The sequence below is a fragment of the Glycine soja genome, chromosome 19, assembly GCF_004193775.1.
Source record: "Glycine soja cultivar W05 chromosome 19, ASM419377v2, whole genome shotgun sequence".
Classification (NCBI taxonomy): Eukaryota; Viridiplantae; Streptophyta; class Magnoliopsida; order Fabales; family Fabaceae; genus Glycine; species Glycine soja.
In genome coordinates this window covers 46,153,066-46,172,338 of record NC_041020.1, presented here as the reverse complement: position 1 = coordinate 46,172,338, position 19,273 = coordinate 46,153,066, and the positions used below count along the sequence as shown (strand labels likewise).

The following is a 19,273-nucleotide window of genomic DNA, read 5'->3' as shown; positions in this document are numbered from 1 at the left end:
TTGCAATAACATAAATGAGATAAGGGAAGAGAGAATGCAAACACAATTTTATACTGGTTCGGCCACTTCCCGTGCCTACATCCAGTACTCAAGCAACCCACTTGAGATTTCCACTATCTTTGTAAAATCCATTACAAAGTCTGAACCACACAGGGACAACCCATCTCTTGTGTTCAGATGCTTTACAACAAGAGACTCACAATCTCTTAACCAATCTCATTGAATAAGAAGAATGGAAGAAGAATTCTCTCTTCAAGAGAAGAATATTACAATGAAGATCCATGGATGAACTCTTAATGGATGTGCAAGTGTTTGCCCAAGAGTTCTTTGAGAGAGCATTTGACAATGAAGTTCTCTTGGAATCTCTCTCATTTTCTTTTGAGAGGATAAGACATTTTGGACCAGCAAAACTCTCTCTAAAATTCGTGCCCAAGTCACCTATTTATAGGCCTTTGATGACCATTCACAAATCTAATGAAAAGATGTGACTGTTGGCAGATTTTCTGAAAACTTTCCACTGGTAATCGATTACAATGTTTGTGTAATCGATTACACAGTTATAATTTGAAGGGTTATGACTTTTGAATTTGAATTTCCAAAGTTTCGTTGCTGGTAATCGATTACAGACATATGATAATCGATTACATGTTGAAAATTCAAATTCAAAACCTTTTTCAACAGTTATTTCTCAACCCTGTCTTCTGGTAATCGATTACACTTCCTGGTAATCGATTACCAGAGCCTTGCATGTCTTGAAAGCACATTGTTTTAAGGCAAGACTTGGTCTTTAGTGAATCTTGAAACAAGGCTTTGTTTGTTGAAGCAATCTTGAATTATTCTTGAAGCAAATGCTTATCATTTGAAGCAGCCTTGTTAGATTCTTCTTTGACATCATCAAAATCATGTATACATACATTCACATTCTTCCCCTTTTTGATGATGACAAACATGTGATTTCTTCTCGACACCATCAAAGCTTGCATGATTTACATCTCCCTCTTTCTTAAGCAAATTCTTCTTGATATCATCAAAATCTTCATGATTTACAATAATGAATTTACAAGTATGAATAATATTTTAAAGAGTTGTTGATTAGGCATCAAGATTAAAAAGAGTCTTAGCATCCGTATATGTATTCAAACTAAAAGGATTAATACTACATTAGATTACAAATAGCAGTAATTATTATTGTTTTTAAAAAGGATTAATTATGTTCGTAGTAGTTAGTTTTTTTTGTCTCTAGGTTTATTTTTCTAATTTTAATTGCTATAAGTTTGTGTTTTTTAATGTTGATTTTTGCAAGATATTTTATTAATTTTTAGTCTTTATAAATTTACTTTTTTAAATTTTAGTTTGTTTAAGATTTTATTTTTTTATTTATAATTTGCATAAGTTGATATTTATAAGAATTAAAATTAATAAATTTTTTATAAAAATCAAAATTAAAAAAAGCAAAACCAAAAATATATTTAAAAATGCTAAAAATATTATTTTATTTTAAAAATTATTAAGGGGTAATATTATTTTAGTTCTTAGTACGTAGCATGAATCGATTATTATTTGAATCTGTAGAATTACAAAAAATGAAAATGAAGATAATCAACCTAAAAAATGAAATTAAATGAAGGCTTCGAAAGTGAAAAGAAAGGAAATAGTGATGCAGGAGAAAGCCATAATAGCCTGAACGGTGTGAATGGGGTGGCCGTACAAGCTTTCTGCAATCACTGACGCTGCTTCTGCATGCAAAGTACTCGCATGCCCTAACTTACGCCATCTTTAATTTCTCTCTCATCTTAATTAAATATTAACAAATAATTTATCTAAAAACAAAATTAATTAACTGAAATCAACGGTCAGGGTTACGCTGTGACACTACACGCTCCGAAAAGGAGACGAAGGAAGGCGGTGGAACAAGTTAGCAACGAACGCAGGCCAAAGTAGGAGTGAGCGATAAAATCAATCAAACACCTCGAATGTATCGGCGCAAGTTAGCAAGAGGTGTGTTGAGGGTGTAAAAGTGGTGATGATGTACGGATATTGTGAGAAACTGCAAAACGACTCATGGAAGGAACAATAAAAGCAAAGGGGTCTTGCTTTGCAGGTGTACTGTACTATACTAACCCCTAAACATAACACTCACCCCACGAAATGGACACCTCTTTAATAACCATATTTATTTATTTTTCCTTCCTAAATCATAATCACCCTAAAAAGATACTCTTGCTAATTTTTGTCTTTCTACTTCTAGTTCCTACCTTGCACCTCAACACGCCACGTTCTCCGCCACTACTGCCCCTTGAGTTGGGGCATGGCAATGGAGGGTACTTGTTTAGAGAGAGAAACCACCATAGTGTGAAGCAAACTTGAACGAAATTGTGTGAAACGTTCATTTAATTTATTATTATTTTTCTGTTTGGAACAGGACACGCCTCGCTCGCTCTCCTTAAATCTCACTTGTCCTTATTTGGTGCTCCACTTCCTTCTCTCTTTCTCCGTTAATTTGTTTTTGTTTTCTCCGCCTTCCTTGTATGAGAAAGAGGAGAGACATGGACTCTCCAAACACACAACAAGGCCTCCTTCCCTCCAAGAAAGGTAACTTCCATAGCTTTCTATCAATTTGGAATCATTATCTGTTTCTCTGGCATTACTTCAATAGAATAGTGATACCTTTCTTTTTATTAATTCTATGGTGCTGGATTTAACAGGACAAATATTTTGTACAATCTGTGGGTGAAAGTCAATAACTATTATTGTTTAAGTGGTTTAGTAGATGATTAATTAATCGGTCCTTGATTTTCATCTGGGATCTCGTCAATTTATACTCTTTGTTCATGGATCGGGTTTTCTTTTTGTTAGTTAATTCTTCATTATTATTATTATTATTTTTGTTATGGTTTTACAGGTGTGAAAGATAGTTTGTACACTGAACTGTGGCGTGCATGTGCTGGGTCATTCGTTTATGTTCCTCGCGAAGAAGAGACGGTTCTCTACTTCCCTCAAGGTCACTTGGAGCAGGTTCAATCTTCTTTCTCTTTTACTTAATTTACTACTTGTTCTTTTAATCTTGTTCTGAATTCTTCTATTTTATTTGTTTGTGTGGATCTCTTATGTCGAATGTAGAACGAAGATGGTAATTTCCAAGGTTGTCATGCATGTATTAATTACTGCATTTAATTTTCTATCATGCTGAATTATTATTAATGTTTTGGATTATCATTTATCAAAATAATACTATAAAAACTTAGTTTACAAAACTAAATGTATCTCTTAAATTTATAAGATTTACGGTTTTCTTATTTCTCTAACCCAATTTCGATTTTCTAGGGAATCGCTTATGGTATATGCTCTTGTTCTGTTTGTGCTGTTTGTGTGTGTTTGATTATCAATTAAAAATATGCAAAGGAACGTTTTATATGTGCATGATGCAACATTTTGTTTCTTGATTTTTTGCTTTGGAAATGGTAAATAACCTATGCATCATTACAAATGGATTTCCAAACATACTTTCTGTCACTATCTGTTGTAGACAACTATAACTTTATACTCAGTGTGTGTTTCATTACAATTTCTTACTAAAAAATAGTTGCTCGTTTTTTCAAAAGTTTTCTAAAAAGAACTGATAAAAATAAGTAATTATTTTCTTAAAATAAAGTGAATAAAATATGTGCATCAATTACTCTACTGTGGCTAAAGGTTTTTTTAATCTATGAGTTGGACTTTTTAAAAATTTTAAAAATACTCAAGCATTTCAATTTCAATTGACGCGATTAAAAATAAATAACATTAATATTTAATGGATTTTAAAATATTTTTTTAACTTATGTAAAATTTATTATTTTCTCTTTCGTTATTAAGTTTTTTTTCATTTTTATTTTATCGTGGTCATTTCAATTGATATGATTAAAAACAAATTAATAACATTAATATTTGACGAGTTTTTAAAATATTTTTTTATATAACTATTAAAAGGATCAATAAAATAACATTGTAACGCCCCTTCGGCTAATGTAAACTTTATGATTTTTTCTCTCTTTTTATTAAGATTTTATCATCTTTATTTGATCTAGACACCATTTTAATTTATACGATTAAAAATAAATGACGTTAATATTTGATGGTTTTTAAAAATAATTTTAATTTAATTATTAAAAGGGTTATTAAATAATTTTGTAATGTTATTCGACTAATGTAAGATTTATATTTTTTTTTCTCTCTTTCATTTATATTTTCTCATTTTTGTTTTATTGTGACGTCATTTGAGTTGATAGGGTTAAAAACAAATGATGTTAATATTTGAGGGTTTTTAAAATATTTGTTCATTTAACTACTAAAATGATTATTAAATAATATTGTCATGCTATATGTTTAATGTAAGATTTTATGATTTTTTTTTCTCTCTTTCATTAAGATTATCTCATCTCTGTTTGAATAGAACACCATTTGAATCATTTAATAAATTTGTAAATATTTTTATTTAACTATTAAAAGGGTTATTTAATAATATTGTAATGCTATTTGACTAATGTAAGATTTCATTTTCTTTTCTCTCTTTCTCTGAGATTTCCTCATTTCATATTTTTTTATAAGAATTTCATTTGAATTTGATACGGTTAAAAATAAATGATGTTAATATTTAATGATTTTTTTATTTATTATTAAAAGGGTTATTAAATTATATTGTAACACTATCTTTACCAAATTTTTTTTCTTTTTCATCAAGATTTTATCATCTTTATTTGACTTGGACATCGATTGAATTGATAAGGTTAAAAACAAATGTCATTAATATTTAATGGATTTTTAAAATATTTTTTATTTAACTATTAAAAGAGTTATTAAATAATATTGCAATGCTATGTGATTAATGTAAGATTTATTTTTTTCTCTTTTTCTTTTTCATTGAGGATTTCTCATCTTTGTTTGATCGGGATGCCACTTGAATTGATAAAATCAATGTTAATATTTAATGGTTTTTTAAAATATTTTTTATTTAACTATTAAAAGGGTTATTAAATAGTATTGTAATGTTATGCCACTAATGTAAGATTTATGGGTTTTTATTTCTCTTGCATTAAGGTTTTCTCGTCTTGATTTGATCGGGACATCGTTTGAGTTGACGCAGTTAAAAACAAATGATGTTAATATTTAATAAATTTTCAATTAACTATTAAAAGGTTATTCAATAATATGGTAATGTTATTTGACTAATGTAAGATTTACAGTTTTTTCTCTATCTTTTTTTAAGATTGTCTCGTCTTTATTTTATCGGGTCATTATTTGAATTGATACTGTTAAGAATATATAACAGTAATATTTAATTGATTTTTAGAATATATTTTATTTAACTGTTAAAAGGATTATTAAAATAATATTGTAATGCCATTTGACTAAGATAACATTTATGATTTTCTCTCTTTCCTGTTAAGATTTTTTCACATTGTTTTACTATGACATCATTTTAATTGATACGATTAAAAATAAATAACATTAATATTTAATGAAAATTTTTAATTTAACTTAACTATTAAAAGTTTATTAAATAATATTCTAATGTTATTTGACTAATGTAAGATTTACGGTTTTCTCTTTCTCGCTTTCATTAATGTTTTTTCATCTTTGTTTCATTGTAACGTTATTTCAATTGATACGATAAAAATACATAACATCAATATTTAAAGGATTTTTAATATATATTTTACTTAGCTTGACTATTAGAAGGGTTATTAAAATTATATTGCTACACTAGTTGATTGGTGTAAGATTTACAATTTTTTTCCTCGCCCATTAAGATTTTCTCATATTATTTTACCGCGATGTAATTTCAACTGATACTATAAAAAATAGATGACATTAATCTTAAATAGATTTTTAAAATAATTTTTATTTAACTTAACTATCAAAAGGGCTACTAAAATAATAACAATATTACATTTTAATTGATACGATTAAAATAAATAACATTAATATTTTAATGGATTTTTATAATTTTTTATTAACTTGACTATTAAATGGGCTATTGAAATAATAATGCATCGAGGCTTGGCTTTCATCAAAGCTTCTATTTACATATAAAAAATATATTGTAAAATGCTATTTGAGTAATGCAAGATTTATGATTTTCTTTCTCTACTCAAAAACCTAAATCCTAAATCCTAATGTTTTTTCGAATGCCATGCATTTTTTTTTTACTCGATCACTACAGCTCTATACTAAAGCTAGATCACACTAGCGTGGCTAAAATTCTTCCTCGTTCGTTTATTATTTTGACACCTGTCAATTTGATTTTTTTTGGAATTAATCCTATGTTTAGTAAAAGACAAAATGGAAAGAAATAAAATAAATAGGAAAAGAAACAAACAAGCATTTTTTATTGGTTGGGGAAAAATACAGAATAATTGACTCATAAAAACAAAAGTTTAATTTTTTTTCTAACTCAAATTTTAAACTTTTCTTTTCTTTCTTATTTTTCTTCCTTTTATTTTCTTTGTAATTCAAATATTAAACTTTTCTTTCCTCTCATTTTTTTTTCTTTCCTACCAAATGAACCATAGTACACTCAAGCATTTCAAATGATACGATTCAAGTATAAATAACGTTCATATTTAGTAGATTTCAAAATATTTACTATTTAATTTAACTATTAAAAGGGTTGTTAAAATAACATTATAACATTATTTGGCTAACCTTTTTTTTTTACGAGATCGACAAGTCTGACTCTAAATTTGTTAGATTTGGGGTTTTCTTTTCTCCCATTTTTTGTTTTCTCACCTCTATTTGACTGTTCATCTTACTCAAATGCTCTTGTTATCTTTCCTTTTCTTTGGGTCCCTGACCATTATGACTATATTATTTAGATCACTCCAGTGTCTTTGAGTTCTTTCTCTTTTATTTTTTTAAACCTATTCGGTTGGATTTTTGGAATTTGAGAAATACTCAAGTACTATCATTTTACTTCTGTTCCTTTTTATCCTTTTTATTTATATTTCAAAGGTTTCTATGTAAAGATCAAGAATTATAATAAATTTTGTTGGTTATAATAAAATAGTTACTGGTATGAGGTTTTCTATTTTACTCCTTTTTATTTCTTCTTCACAACAAATATATACGTGTAAATAGAGACAAATAAAAATATAATTGATAAAAGACTAATTAATGTAATGTTGAATTTTGAAAACAAATAATAAATAAAAACAAAAATCTTCTTAAAATCCGACACTATGGTTCTATTCTTGGGTTATTCTGGCGTGACTACAATTCTTAATTTATCTTTGTTTTCCTTTTTCGGAAACATATGATTTTTGTTTTTTTTTTTAAATTTAAAAATACTCAATCATTTCAGTTGGAACGATTAAAGAAATAAATAACATTAATATTTTTCATAAAATTAATTTATTTTTCAAAATATTTTTATTTACTAATAAAAGAAATTAAAATAATATTGTAATGTTATTTAACAACCTTACGAGACATGTGTGTTTCCTAAATTCGTAACGTTTACTTTTTTTCTTTTCTCTCGTCCACTTTCTATTTTCTCATTTTGTTTGAGAGATGCACCTTCTCTCAAATTCCTTTGATCTCTTACATCGGAAAAAAAAATTCCTTTGATTTCTGTCTCATTTTGCTCCTGAGTCCTGACGGCTATATCTTTTTACTTAGATAACTCATGTGTAGTTGAAGAAGTATTTTTTTCTTCTTAATCTTTTTGAAACCTATGTGTTGGACTGCTTAGAATTTAAAAGGTACTCAAGCATTTCAATTATATTTTGATATCATACTAGATTTTAGAATTAGGACTTATCTCAACTCCACAAACTAACTTGTGAAGATTGTCCAAATTTTATAATCTCTACTTAAATCATCGTGAGACTAAATACACCATTAGCTAGGGCAGTTCTTAAAGAAGCTGCAATTAAGGCTGGTTAGGGGTAGTGGTAATTAAAGCAACTTTTCAAAGAGACTTAATTACAGCTCAATTTATTTCAAGGATTAGGATCGTTTTAATCAGGAAGCATTTGGAAGATTTTCTATGAAGTTTATTGGACTTGTTCTATTTCTATAAATCTTTCTTTTTATCTTATTTCAATCAATTTTACGATTAAGCTTATCAATAAACTCTCATATAATTAAATTTTATTAAATAAATGCTTCATTAAACTGGTTATCTAAAAGTGCGCTGTCCCTCATTGACAACTTCTTTCAAATTCTTATGCTCACTAATCTGTTTATTCTAAAATATTGTGTTTACTTGGCATCGTTTTATGTGAACTTTTACATTAAAAGTGATCTTCTATTGTTTCCCCAAAATTATTACCGGATCCTAAGTTGTGCTAGATGGAACATGTATTTGTATACAAAAACCATATTTTCTTATCATTACCATTTTCATGATCGAATGATTGGGATGTGGAATAGGTTGCTGCATATACTCAGCATCAGCAAGATGGTCACATGGAAATTCCTGTGTATGATTTGCCTTCTAAGATCTTATGCAAGATTTTGCATATTGAATTAAAGGTACTGTCATCTTTCTAGCTACTCTGGTTAATATCGTTATTAACATCAAGTGTTTAATGCATGTTGGAAATAATGTTCTTATGTGGTTTCTGCAGGCCGAAGCCTTCTCAGACGAGGTTTATGCTCAAGTTACATTAGTTCCGGCGCTCAAGGTTGGCCACTTTATCTTCTAATATCATCTACCTTCATCTTCTTCCATTATTTCTTCTTTAAAAGTGCAACTATTATTTTATTATTATAGAGTTTAATGACCTTCAGTGTAAAATACTTTTATAGTGTTGTCCAATCACAAATAATGGATAATATGATTTTTAAAGTGATTATAATAATAATAATTTTAAATTAGTATGCTATAGAGTTTAATGTTGAAGAATGAAATAACAATTTACCTTGTACGGCATGCAAATATGGATAATGTCTTAATAGAACTGATTATTGTTTTGGATCTTTGCAGCAAGATAACCTTCGTTTGGAGGTGGAAGAGAATGATCAGATACCTTCCATAACTACAACCTATACTTTTAGTAAGATACTCACTCCATCAGACACAAGTACACATGGTGGATTCTCTGTTCCGAAGAAACATGCTGATGAATGCTTCCCTCCGCTGGTTGGAATACTTATCATTTGTCGTCTTTTTTTTTATTTCCTTTTTAAGAATTTGGCTTATTTCTGGTCATTGATATTACAGGACATGACTCAACAAACACCAGCGCAGGAAATTGTTGCAAAGGACTTGAATGGGTTTGAGTGGCATTTTCGACACATATATCGTGGTAAGTTTAGATTATTTTCTTTTTTGTCAAAAATTTCTGATTCAGTTGCAACAATATACTGAATGTAGAGACACAAATGTTAATGCTAAGTTGAATAATTCTAGGATCCTTCTGATTATGACATTAGTCCGTGATATTTCATTTCGAAACTAAATAATTGAAAATGCATGTTAGAATTGATTTTTTTTTTTTTTTTTAAATTAGAAGAGTCAGAAACGTGTTTACTATTTTACCTCCTTTTTTTTTTTAAATCAGTGATGAAATTTTATGATCATAAGTTCTGGAACACGTGGACATATTTTTCTTGCAAGAAATGCTTGTTTGGCTCCATATTTGGTTTCTGAGTTAGATATTTTTTGAAATGAAATGCAGGTAAGCCGAAACGACACTTGCTTACTAGCGGTTGGAGCACATTCGTGAATGCAAAGAAACTTGTTGCTGGAGATTCATGCATTTTCGTTAGGTACTTTCTGTTTCCATGTCTCCGTTTTCCCGCCTCCCCACAATTTTTGTTTATTGCTATTCCATAGGAACTCTAGTTAGAATCACGAGTTATTTTCTTTTCTTGTCTTGCATCAAGAGAAGTTAATCATTGCCAGTATAGTTTTCAATTTCCACTAGGTAGATTATAGATTTTGAAGGAATAGTAGAGAATATATTAGTGGCTTGTGCTTTTGGCGGTTATTTAAAAAATGTCATAAGAGGAGCTTTGTAATATTCTAAATGATTTGGTTTATTAAATGAATCTATTCAAAATGGAAGTGTAAGTAACCAGGACAGTACTTATGTCATTGCAGAGCGGAATCTGGAGAAATTCGTGTTGGGATTCGTCGGGCAACGGAACATCTCAGCAATGTATCGCAATCTTCATCTCTGATATCGGGTCATAGCATGCAACTTGGAATTTTGGCTAGTGCTTCCCACGCTGTTAGCTCAGGAACCATGTTTATTGTCTATTACCACCCATGGTGAGTTCTTCAGGATTTGTCAGATTGAAAATTCTAAAGGACATATCTACTTCTCTTGCATTGTATTTGTAGATGTATATATATGCCCTTTGGGCATACGTTTTAATTGGAATGAGCTTTCTATTACACGCATCTTTTGCAGGACAAATCCCTTTGAATTTATTGTTCCTTTGCGAACCTATCTGAAGTCAACTGTACCAGACTATCCAATTGGAATGAGGGTACAAATGCAGCATGAAGTTGAAGAATCTTTAAGAAGGTAATGATGTCAAAGTTTTGCAAGTCATGCATGGTTTATTTGGAAATGCATCTATCCCCAAGAAAAAGAAGAAAAAAAACTTACAGAAGCTTTTAATGGTAGTTATAGCATCTACAAGGAAACCTTTTGTAACCAGGTCTATTTCCTTTTTGTTTGAGTAACCAGACATGCAGGTACGATAATTGGTCATGAAGATATCGACAAGATTAGGTGGCCTGGTTCTGAATGGAGATGTCTCAAGGTAATCATATTCTTTTCAAGTCTTTAGATTTAGTTCCTTGAAGTTATAATACCTTTCTGTTTTATTTTGCTTGATTCAATTAAATATATGTCTCTTCTTAGGTGCAATGGGATGCCGTACTAGATGACAAAATGAATCCTGAAAGGGTTTGTCCTTGGTGGATTGAGCCCTTGGAATCTGCCAAGGAGAAGAAGCAAGTTCCTGCTCTCCCCACAACAAAAAAAGCACTTGCACTTAACCAGCGCTCTTTGCCTGGAATAAGTAGCTTTGGCATGCATGGTCCGGGCTTATACATTCATCTCTCTAATTTGAGTCACCTGTAAAATTCTCTTGATTTGAGGAAGCTAAAAGATGTTATGTTATAACTTTTCATGTTTAGAAATAAGAATTACATGTGATCTTTCTTTAAGCATTGTGGACTATTTGAATTCTCTTGCTATCAGATGGTCAGAATTCAGCTGGGCCTTCATCTCAGACTCGGAGAGAAGATAGAGACTTGCAAGGTCAAGATTACAGCGGCATACATTCTGCACAGCCTTTACAAAGAGCACCACCAACTGATGTTATCCACCCCTCGAAGGTCCCAATCCGTGGCTCGCGGTTTGGGAAGGAGAATCCGAATCAGCTTCCCTTTCCCATGCAAGGTCCTCTTCATAAATCTCTTAGCAGATCAATGTCACTTACACATGAAGACCTGTCAATTACAAGCTCAAATCTAAGCTCCATTGGTTCTGAATCTCTGGGATGGCCTTCAACTGAATCTAGAAATGAAAATGATGTTCCTTTTGGGCAGCCTGGCAGTTGCAGTACATTCAAGCTTTTTGGAGTTAGCTTAATTGACCGCTCCTCGGAGCTCCCTTCATTGCAATCTGCTGCTTTCAACAAGACTTCGAGTCTCCTTTCTAATCCTCCAATGCGTGTTGCCCCAGGGAAAACATGTAAGAAGTGTCACCGTGTTAATAATCGGAGCTGCACAAAGGTACGTAGCAGTGTAATATTTATTGTTGGATTGACTTGGTTTTCTTGAGATTTGTAGGAAGTTTCTCATTGTTATGTAATATTTATTGTTTTAGTGCTCCTAACTAAAATATAGGCAGGTAGGATAGATAGAAGGATGCTAGTGCTAGTAGGTCAGCCTAATTAGGGAATAAAATTGTTGATCAACCTTTTTTTTGGGTGCTTGGGAAAGGATTTGTGTAACTCAGCAGATTTTTTCACTTGGTAGCCATCTAGAGAGGATCCAGATTTTTTCAGTTGGATAGAAAGGGTACCAAGATGTAGGCATGCTAGATCCTTATTGCTTGACTGTCCAAGCGTTTTGGTAATAGGTCAGGATTTTCACCCTCGGGATACATTGTGATCTATGAATAATTCTAAATCTTCCTATTAATCTTGCTAATTCCTTTGTTGAGTGTCTTGTATTTTTAAGACATTAAATGCATTTACTTTTTTATTTAATACTATTTCTATAAAGCAGTAGTAGTAAGAAGATTTACAGGGGGATATAACATTACTCAAACACTATAGTAAGTAGCTGAAACATTTTTATCTTTTCGTATTCAGAGACATCTGACAAGACAACTAACTATTTCAGGTGCTTAAGTTGGGAACTGCTCTTGGAAGAGCAGTCGACCTTGCACGCTTTCATGGATATACCGAACTCATTGCTGAACTCGACTCCATGTTTGAGTTTCGAGGAAGTTTAATCAATGAAAGCAGTGGATGGCATGTCACATGCATGGATGATGATGGAGACATGATGCAATTAGGAGATTATCCATGGCAGTTAAGTAGTGGTGAAACTAACAGTATCATATGAAAGCAAGATTATATAATTGAATTTTTTATACTTCTTTGCTGTAGGTGTTTCTATTTGTTATAAATAACAAGCATGATATTTGTAAACTCTGCATTTCCTTATTAAAATTTGCTTTCTTTTTGTAACCCCCCAAAAAAGTCAACTGTTTCCCTTTTTTCTTTTTACACATAAATGGTTTTGAATATTTACTGTCAACAAATAAGGAAATTTATGTAGTGAGAAGTCATTTTTATATGAGAGGAGCAAATTTGAGTGTACAGTCATAAATACATGGTCGGGATTTTTTTCTTTTAGGTCATGATCATTTATAAAAGGTCGCATGTTTTTTAATTTTTACTATTCATGATATAATTTAATGGTTAATCTTTATTTTTCTCACATACATGAAGTTGTCTTTGCTCTGCTAAATTACACTCTTTTTTGTTTTTGTTTTTTTTGCTAACTTTTAGTATTGTACCATCAAACTATGCAGGGATTTCCAGGGTGTGGTGCAAAAGATGATCATATGTCCAAAGGAAGGTACTAACAATATCAAGCCAAGCTCCTCAGCAAATCCATCAAGCCTTTAGTTACCTTCCTTTTCTCCCTTTCTCCTCCAGTGCATGCATGCACAGCTTGCAGTACCGTGTTGTTTCTGGTTCCAATACATTTCTCTTTTCCTGACAATCTCGGAGATCCGCAATATCATAAGTTTCTGCAGTGATGGCTTTATAGAAATATAGCAATCATAGTTAAATTTACAGGGTGAAAAAACCAAAACTGTTTTTTTTGTTGTTGTTTTAAGAATCTGTTTTTCATGATACTTGTGGAAAGTACTCATGATTGTGAAATAAATAATTGACAATAATTAATGCATGGCCATTCCGTCCTCATGAACGGGCGTTGCGTTTAAAATCTTGTATCATTCTTATTGCTCTCTGGTTTGGTTGCTTGGTTTTATCAGCCGGAATTTTCAGAATCTCTGGTTTGGTTGCTATAGTTACCAAGGAGTTTGTCTCAGGTGGTTGAGTGTTGAAAACCGCTTCGTATTTATATCTTTGATTCCTACACACACACACAAAAAAATCGAACCAAGTTTTTAGTCAGGTAACGTTAATGCCAAAAAGCTTCCAAATTTATGCTACTTATAAGTTATTTTCTAATCCAAAATCTATCAACTTTTGAAAATTATTTTCAAAACAAATATTTTAAGAAGAAAAAACAAAAACTACTCAAAAGATGTTTTGTATAGTTCCTTGGTTTCTATTGCAAGAGGGGCAGGAAGCTACTCCCACAACTCAATCTTGCAGGCCACTGTGACCCCTGCACTAATGGCTGCACCTGGTTTAGGATCTCTTTTCTAAGATATTGTCGGGACCAGAGAGCATGCTTATACATGTATATTTTTCTCACGTGTCAACTTAAGCATAGTTGTTGGCGAGGTGCAGAGAATATTTTAATTATTCACTAATCAAACGAATTTTCTAAAACTGTTTAGTAAAGATAAAAAAAAAAAAGGCTCTTGTTGGGTTTTAAAGATTTTAAACTTCAAACTACCCTTGCGCCATGTGGGGGCAAGACCTCATCCAAAAGGTTAAAAGTTTCTTAATGGATGGTCCGTATTGGTAGTTGTGATTTTTATTTTATTTTTTTATGTAGAGAAAAGGAGAGGAGACGACAATATCCCATGAATATGATGACAACCTTGAAACTAAATCTGGGTCAGCACATGATTGTGTCTCCCCGCGCCACTCGCACAGTCGCATTCGCACCACCCTCCTCCGTTACCGTATCTCTGACTCACCAACATGCTTCTGCTCCTTCTTCCTCCTCTTCTCTAATTCTACGTCATAATGGTACACGGGTCAGGTCCCATTCTCAACCATTCCCAGAATCCGATGACCAAGTTGAAGACCTTAGGGTCCCTGACAATTGGTTAGACCCAACCATCGCCTTCCAGGTACTACTTTTTTGTTGCCTTTAATCCCAAATTGGTATTAATTTTTAAGTATATGTGTTTGTTTGACGTGGCAGAATTGATTTTTGTATAGTTTTTCACATGTTTGTTTTTCCTTTTGAAAAGAGACCAAAATTGATTCTGATCGAAAATTGATTCTAAACTAAAGCAATTTTAAGTAGCTTCTGAATTAGATAAAAAAAAATTATACTGAATTTTACTTCAAAATCAATTCTAACCAAAATTAATTTTATTCAAAATCAATTTTATCATCACTTACCCAAATATACACTAATTATTGGCAATTTTAGAGTATAAGCGGTTGAGGAGAATTACTTGCATGTGTTTTTTGACTTAACAGGAATCAGAGTGGCTTAGGGTTACTTTACATAAATGGTTGGATGATGAGTACTGTCCTGAAGAAACCAATGTGGAAATAAGCAGAGTTGCTGCCAACTCATTCTACAATTCTCTGCTACAGAAGCAAACAGACTTGGGTGAGATTCTGTTGAAGATGGCCCGTGAATTGGAGTCTATTAATTATAAAGAGAGTTTCCATGGGGCATTCTCATCAGCAAATGCTGCTATTGACCTCATTGCTCAACGGATAGAACAGCTCTGCCAGTCAATTTGAATTTGATTGCTCTAATTTGTTTGTTTTGGTTATAGTACACAATCTTGTTCACACTTGACTTCTTCTTAGCTTTAATCCCCGGAATATTGTATTGTAGGCCATTCTATGGTTTTTTTTTTTTTTTTTTTTTAATGTTTGAGTACTTTGGTGTCCATTTCTCAGCTTCCTGAAAATGGAATGAATCTCATAAAGCAATGTGTTCATGTTATACTCTGAATTTAATTAAGTTGGTATGCATGGAGTTAGGGTTTCTTTTCCGTAATTTCGTGGAATCTGTTGAAGTTATTATTATGTCACTAATGCTCAACCTTCAAACTCTCTCGAGTCCATTCAAGAACTAGCATTCAACAAATGAACCAAAATTGTTCTCTCAAATAATTTTGAAGGAAAAAAATGCAAGAAATTCATACATTGAGTGGTACTTTCTTATGAATGAATGAAGTCTGTAAGACAAATAGGCAAGAATCGTGTTTGAGTAGTAACTGAATAACACATCTAACTTTGCTTTGGAATCTTTGTCCACATATTCTATTATGGTAGGTTAGTCCCGAAGAAGAAAGTGATGGATTGATTTGTAGAGACATTGGTGCTACTCTAGGCAATCAGTATACAGGGTTCCTTCTGGAGCTATTTAACCGGCAATTTGGGATCAATTTTTTTTATTGTCACCATGCCTCCATCACTATTTTTTATTGGTATAATTAATGGGTTCTTCAGAAATTCTTGAGTCAGACTGCATTGCATAGAAACAAAAACTGATCCTAGTCATTTTCTCTAGCATCCTAGAGACCTAGAACGGGTAAGTAGCGCACGTCCCTATCAGTGGAGTAGAATTCATCACTTTCTGTTAGGTTGCAATCGCAAGCTACACTTGAGTCCCCCGTGGAAGTATGAAATTCTAGCATGGGATTTGTATGGCCTCTCCAATTACAACAGCTAGCTTTTGTAGTGTGGTTTTCCTAAATGTTCTTATCAATTAGTATCAAGAATCTTTCACCATGTCTCTCAACTGCAAACGAGTGGTGCAAGCCAACATTGCAGTGTTCACTCGGCACTAGTCAAATGGTTAGTGCATAACCAGCTTGTGTGGGTGCTGCGACTGCAAAGCATGGTAGGATGTTAGGATCCAATTGTAAGATATGAGACTTAGTCTCACATTGGAAGTATAACTACAAGAACCAGCTTTTGTGGTGTGGTTCTTCCAAGGTTCTTGTCACTTTCCTTCTTCGTTCACCTGGACTTTGTACACGTTTTTCCATGAGCAATGATAAAACTCCTAAAAACATGACCACATGGGAACTATATAATTTCTAAGTAAAGGAACAAAATTTTTTGCATGTTTTTCATACAAACTCAAGTGAATGTATTTGTGGTATAGATGGAATTGACCTGGATTTGTACAATGTTCTTTAGTTTCAATCATTTGACAGATTTCATGCTGATTTAAGTTATGCTAGTTTAAGTACCTTCTACTTAGTGATTCCCTTTGTCAAGTAGTCCATTGGTGCTGTAAATGCCATCATAAAGAGGCCTGTTAATAGAAAGCTGATTGGTTATAATACATTTGTAAGCTTCAATCACATCAGCAAAAGGAGAGCAATAAGGTGTACTCTGAGAATCAAAGCCTTTATCAACTTTTTAAAGTTGACTATAACTAAAGCATCTTTTTATATGCTTAAAATCTGAAGGTAAACATGATAGATATTATTCTTATATCATAAGGAAATGAAGGACATGGAATGACTATGGTCCAGCCATCCAAGACAAATTCTCATATGTGTATTCAGGACATTTTGTTCAATAGAAAGAACAAAAGATTAAAAGCTCTATCACATGCGATCTCAGAGAAAGATCTGTCATATGGTTGTCAGGATAGATTCTCTCAAAAAAGCAGAGTGATCCTTGCAAATGCATCTTCTGTTGGAATGGGACCAAATTCAACAGAAAGTCCCATTACAATGGTTCTCTTTCTCTCATTTCTTTTGAATAAAAGTATAGAACAGTAAAATACATATTCCTTATGTCATCATGCTTGTTTAGGGTGCCTTCAAGCATTTGAGCTGGCTCTCGACACTTGCATGGGTGTCCGAACATTTTGGTCGGCTGCGAAACTGATATCATTTGGGGGTCAATACTCAAACCCCATATTTGAATTCCTCCATGCTTATATATACTTTTGTTTGTCCCATGTAGGGCTTTATAGTTCTCCAACAAGAAGAGTAAAAAAATTGAATTAACTCACTCATTGAATTATTTAAAATTTGAAATTGAAGGTGTTTTTCATCATTGTTACCTTTATCAAAATATAATTCGTACAACCTCCTACTGCACTTGATCTGGTGCAGGAAATTCCAAATTCTTAAAAGATGTGAAACCTCCATCCACAACCAAGTTGTGTCCACTAACATACTTGGCATCATCAGACGCAAGGAAAAGTGCAGTATTAGCAATATCATTCGGTTCACAATTCACACCCTTTAGGACACCAGCATTGTGAACAATGTCCACATGTCACTGAGCATCAACATGAGGATATATCTGACTCATTTCTCCCATGAAAAAAGGAGTGGGGATGGCAAATGGTGATATGCAATTGACTCGGATTCTGTGTCTGCATAGTCCCGAAGCCAGAGATTTAACAATGCCTATAACTGCAAACTTGGATATTGTAAGGGTGCTGTGCCACCCCTCCCATTACACCTGTGACACTTGCTGTGCAGAGAATGGACTCACTTCCACGTGGGATCATTACACATGCTGAATGCTTGACGCCTGCCACAATGCCACGAACATTTATGTCCATGACTTTGTCAAACAGTTCCAGGTCCAAGTCAACAATGCTTAGAGGACTTCTGCAGGCTATTCCTGCATTGTTGTACATGATATCAAGTTGTTTGTATTTAGAAATGGCAAAATCAACAGCATTGGAAATGTCTGACTCTTGAGTGACATCACATGTTATGAAAGTAGCATTAGGTTCTAGTTCTTTTGCAGTCTCTTAGCCAAGCTGTTGATCAATATCAGCAATAATAACCTTGGCCCCATTGTTGATGAATTTTGTAGCTGTAGCCTTTCCTATTTCCTATTCCACTGGCTGCGCCTGTGATCGGTGCAACCTTGTCTTGTAGCTTCCTGAACCATCACATTAAAGAGTAATGTTATATCATCTTACAAATCTTTCTAATACTTTATGAAGAACGTATTAAATGGAGTCTAGTAAGAGGATTAGTAGGAAGATTTTGTAGGAGGATTTAGAATTATTCCAACAGCAAATGTGAATTAAAGCCACAAAGTATACAGAGAGCCTTTTGATAACATTTATATTATGCAGAGCGTCATGTGATATGTATCTAATAATTGGTGGAATCAGAAATTCAGGACTAAAAGGTTGTAGAGTCTTAAATGTGCCATCAAAGTCTGGTATATCAGTATGGAACTATATTCATTGTTCATCTCTATAGTCCTCTCCAAGCACATACACTACAAAGCATGATTATCAGATGCAAGGAAATAGTAAAGCAGCTAATCCATTTCATATTATGAAAGGAACTATATCAACTAAAATGCAAGGTCTCAATTACAAGTCAAAATGGCCAGGAGACTGTGTGCTAAAGAAGTGAGTATCTTCGTATAAGGCTGCTATGCATTTATTAAATTAATCCATCAGGTACACACCAGAAGCCTTCAGTTCTGTAACAATGAGAGTGGTAACAGTGAAAATGAAAGGACTGGAGTGAAAACACTATAAATTAAGAACTTGTCGAGCATGCATCGTGGATAAGTGCCCTGATACAATATGAATATTCACTCATTCACCCTCTTTGCTTGTTTTTGCAAAAAATTCGCGTAATCAACCATAATGGTGGTTTTCATTAGTCTGATCAGAATAAATGATGATTTTTATTTTATTTCTCACTCATTTCTGCTCATCTTTTATTTTTATCCATTTTATTTTTTCTTGTCTCTGCCAAAAAAGAATATTAGAGTGTGTTTCATTTAAAAGATAAAAATAAAAAAGAAAAAAATTGAATTAAAATAAAAAAATAAGAGGTATAAATTTCACATAAAAAAATACAACATTTCTCTTATATATTACTTTCATCTTTCAAAACAAACACAGCCTAAA

The 19,273-nt window shown here is 32.3% G+C and overlaps 2 protein-coding genes and 1 pseudogene across 2 annotated transcripts; 2 read left to right on the top strand and 1 right to left on the bottom strand.

Annotated features, from left to right (window-relative positions):
- The first annotated feature begins 1,991 nt into the window (after positions 1–1,991).
- LOC114399788 (auxin response factor 2-like) lies at positions 1,992–13,471 on the top strand. The gene is made up of 15 exons (XM_028362002.1): positions 1,992–2,321; positions 2,423–2,592; positions 2,903–3,015; positions 8,413–8,514; positions 8,610–8,666; positions 8,969–9,124; positions 9,206–9,290; positions 9,663–9,753; positions 10,088–10,258; positions 10,401–10,517; positions 10,683–10,758; positions 10,860–11,037; positions 11,202–11,737; positions 12,353–12,543; positions 13,050–13,471. The coding sequence occupies exons 2-15, from the start codon at positions 2,529–2,531 to the stop codon at positions 13,144–13,146; spliced, it is 2,034 nt and encodes a 677-aa protein (XP_028217803.1). The 5' UTR covers positions 1,992–2,321; positions 2,423–2,528; the 3' UTR covers positions 13,147–13,471.
- A 677-nt stretch (positions 13,472–14,148) lies between these two features.
- Positions 14,149–15,409, top strand: LOC114399184. Its single transcript, XM_028361316.1, has 2 exons — positions 14,149–14,516; positions 14,875–15,409. The coding sequence occupies exons 1-2, from the start codon at positions 14,169–14,171 to the stop codon at positions 15,145–15,147; spliced, it is 621 nt and encodes a 206-aa protein (XP_028217117.1). The 5' UTR covers positions 14,149–14,168; the 3' UTR covers positions 15,148–15,409.
- Positions 15,410–17,437: 2,028 nt separating this feature from the next.
- Positions 17,438–18,296, bottom strand: LOC114398441 (annotated as a pseudogene).
- Positions 18,297–19,273: the final 977 nt, after the last annotated feature.

Excerpts from the sequence above, each read along its gene's own strand:
- LOC114399184 (XM_028361316.1), top strand. The coding sequence starts at position 14,169 with ATGGTCCGTATTGGTAGTTGTGATTTTTATTTTATTTTTTTATGTAGA. Across the intron at positions 14,517-14,874 it reads ACCCAACCATCGCCTTCCAG|GAATCAGAGTGGCTTAGGGT; the intron begins GTACTACTTTTT and ends TTGACTTAACAG.
- LOC114399788 (XM_028362002.1), top strand. The coding sequence starts at position 2,529 with ATGAGAAAGAGGAGAGACATGGACTCTCCAAACACACAACAAGGCCTC. Across the intron at positions 10,759-10,859 it reads CTGAATGGAGATGTCTCAAG|GTGCAATGGGATGCCGTACT; the intron begins GTAATCATATTC and ends GTCTCTTCTTAG. Across the intron at positions 11,038-11,201 it reads AAGTAGCTTTGGCATGCATG|ATGGTCAGAATTCAGCTGGG; the intron begins GTCCGGGCTTAT and ends TCTTGCTATCAG.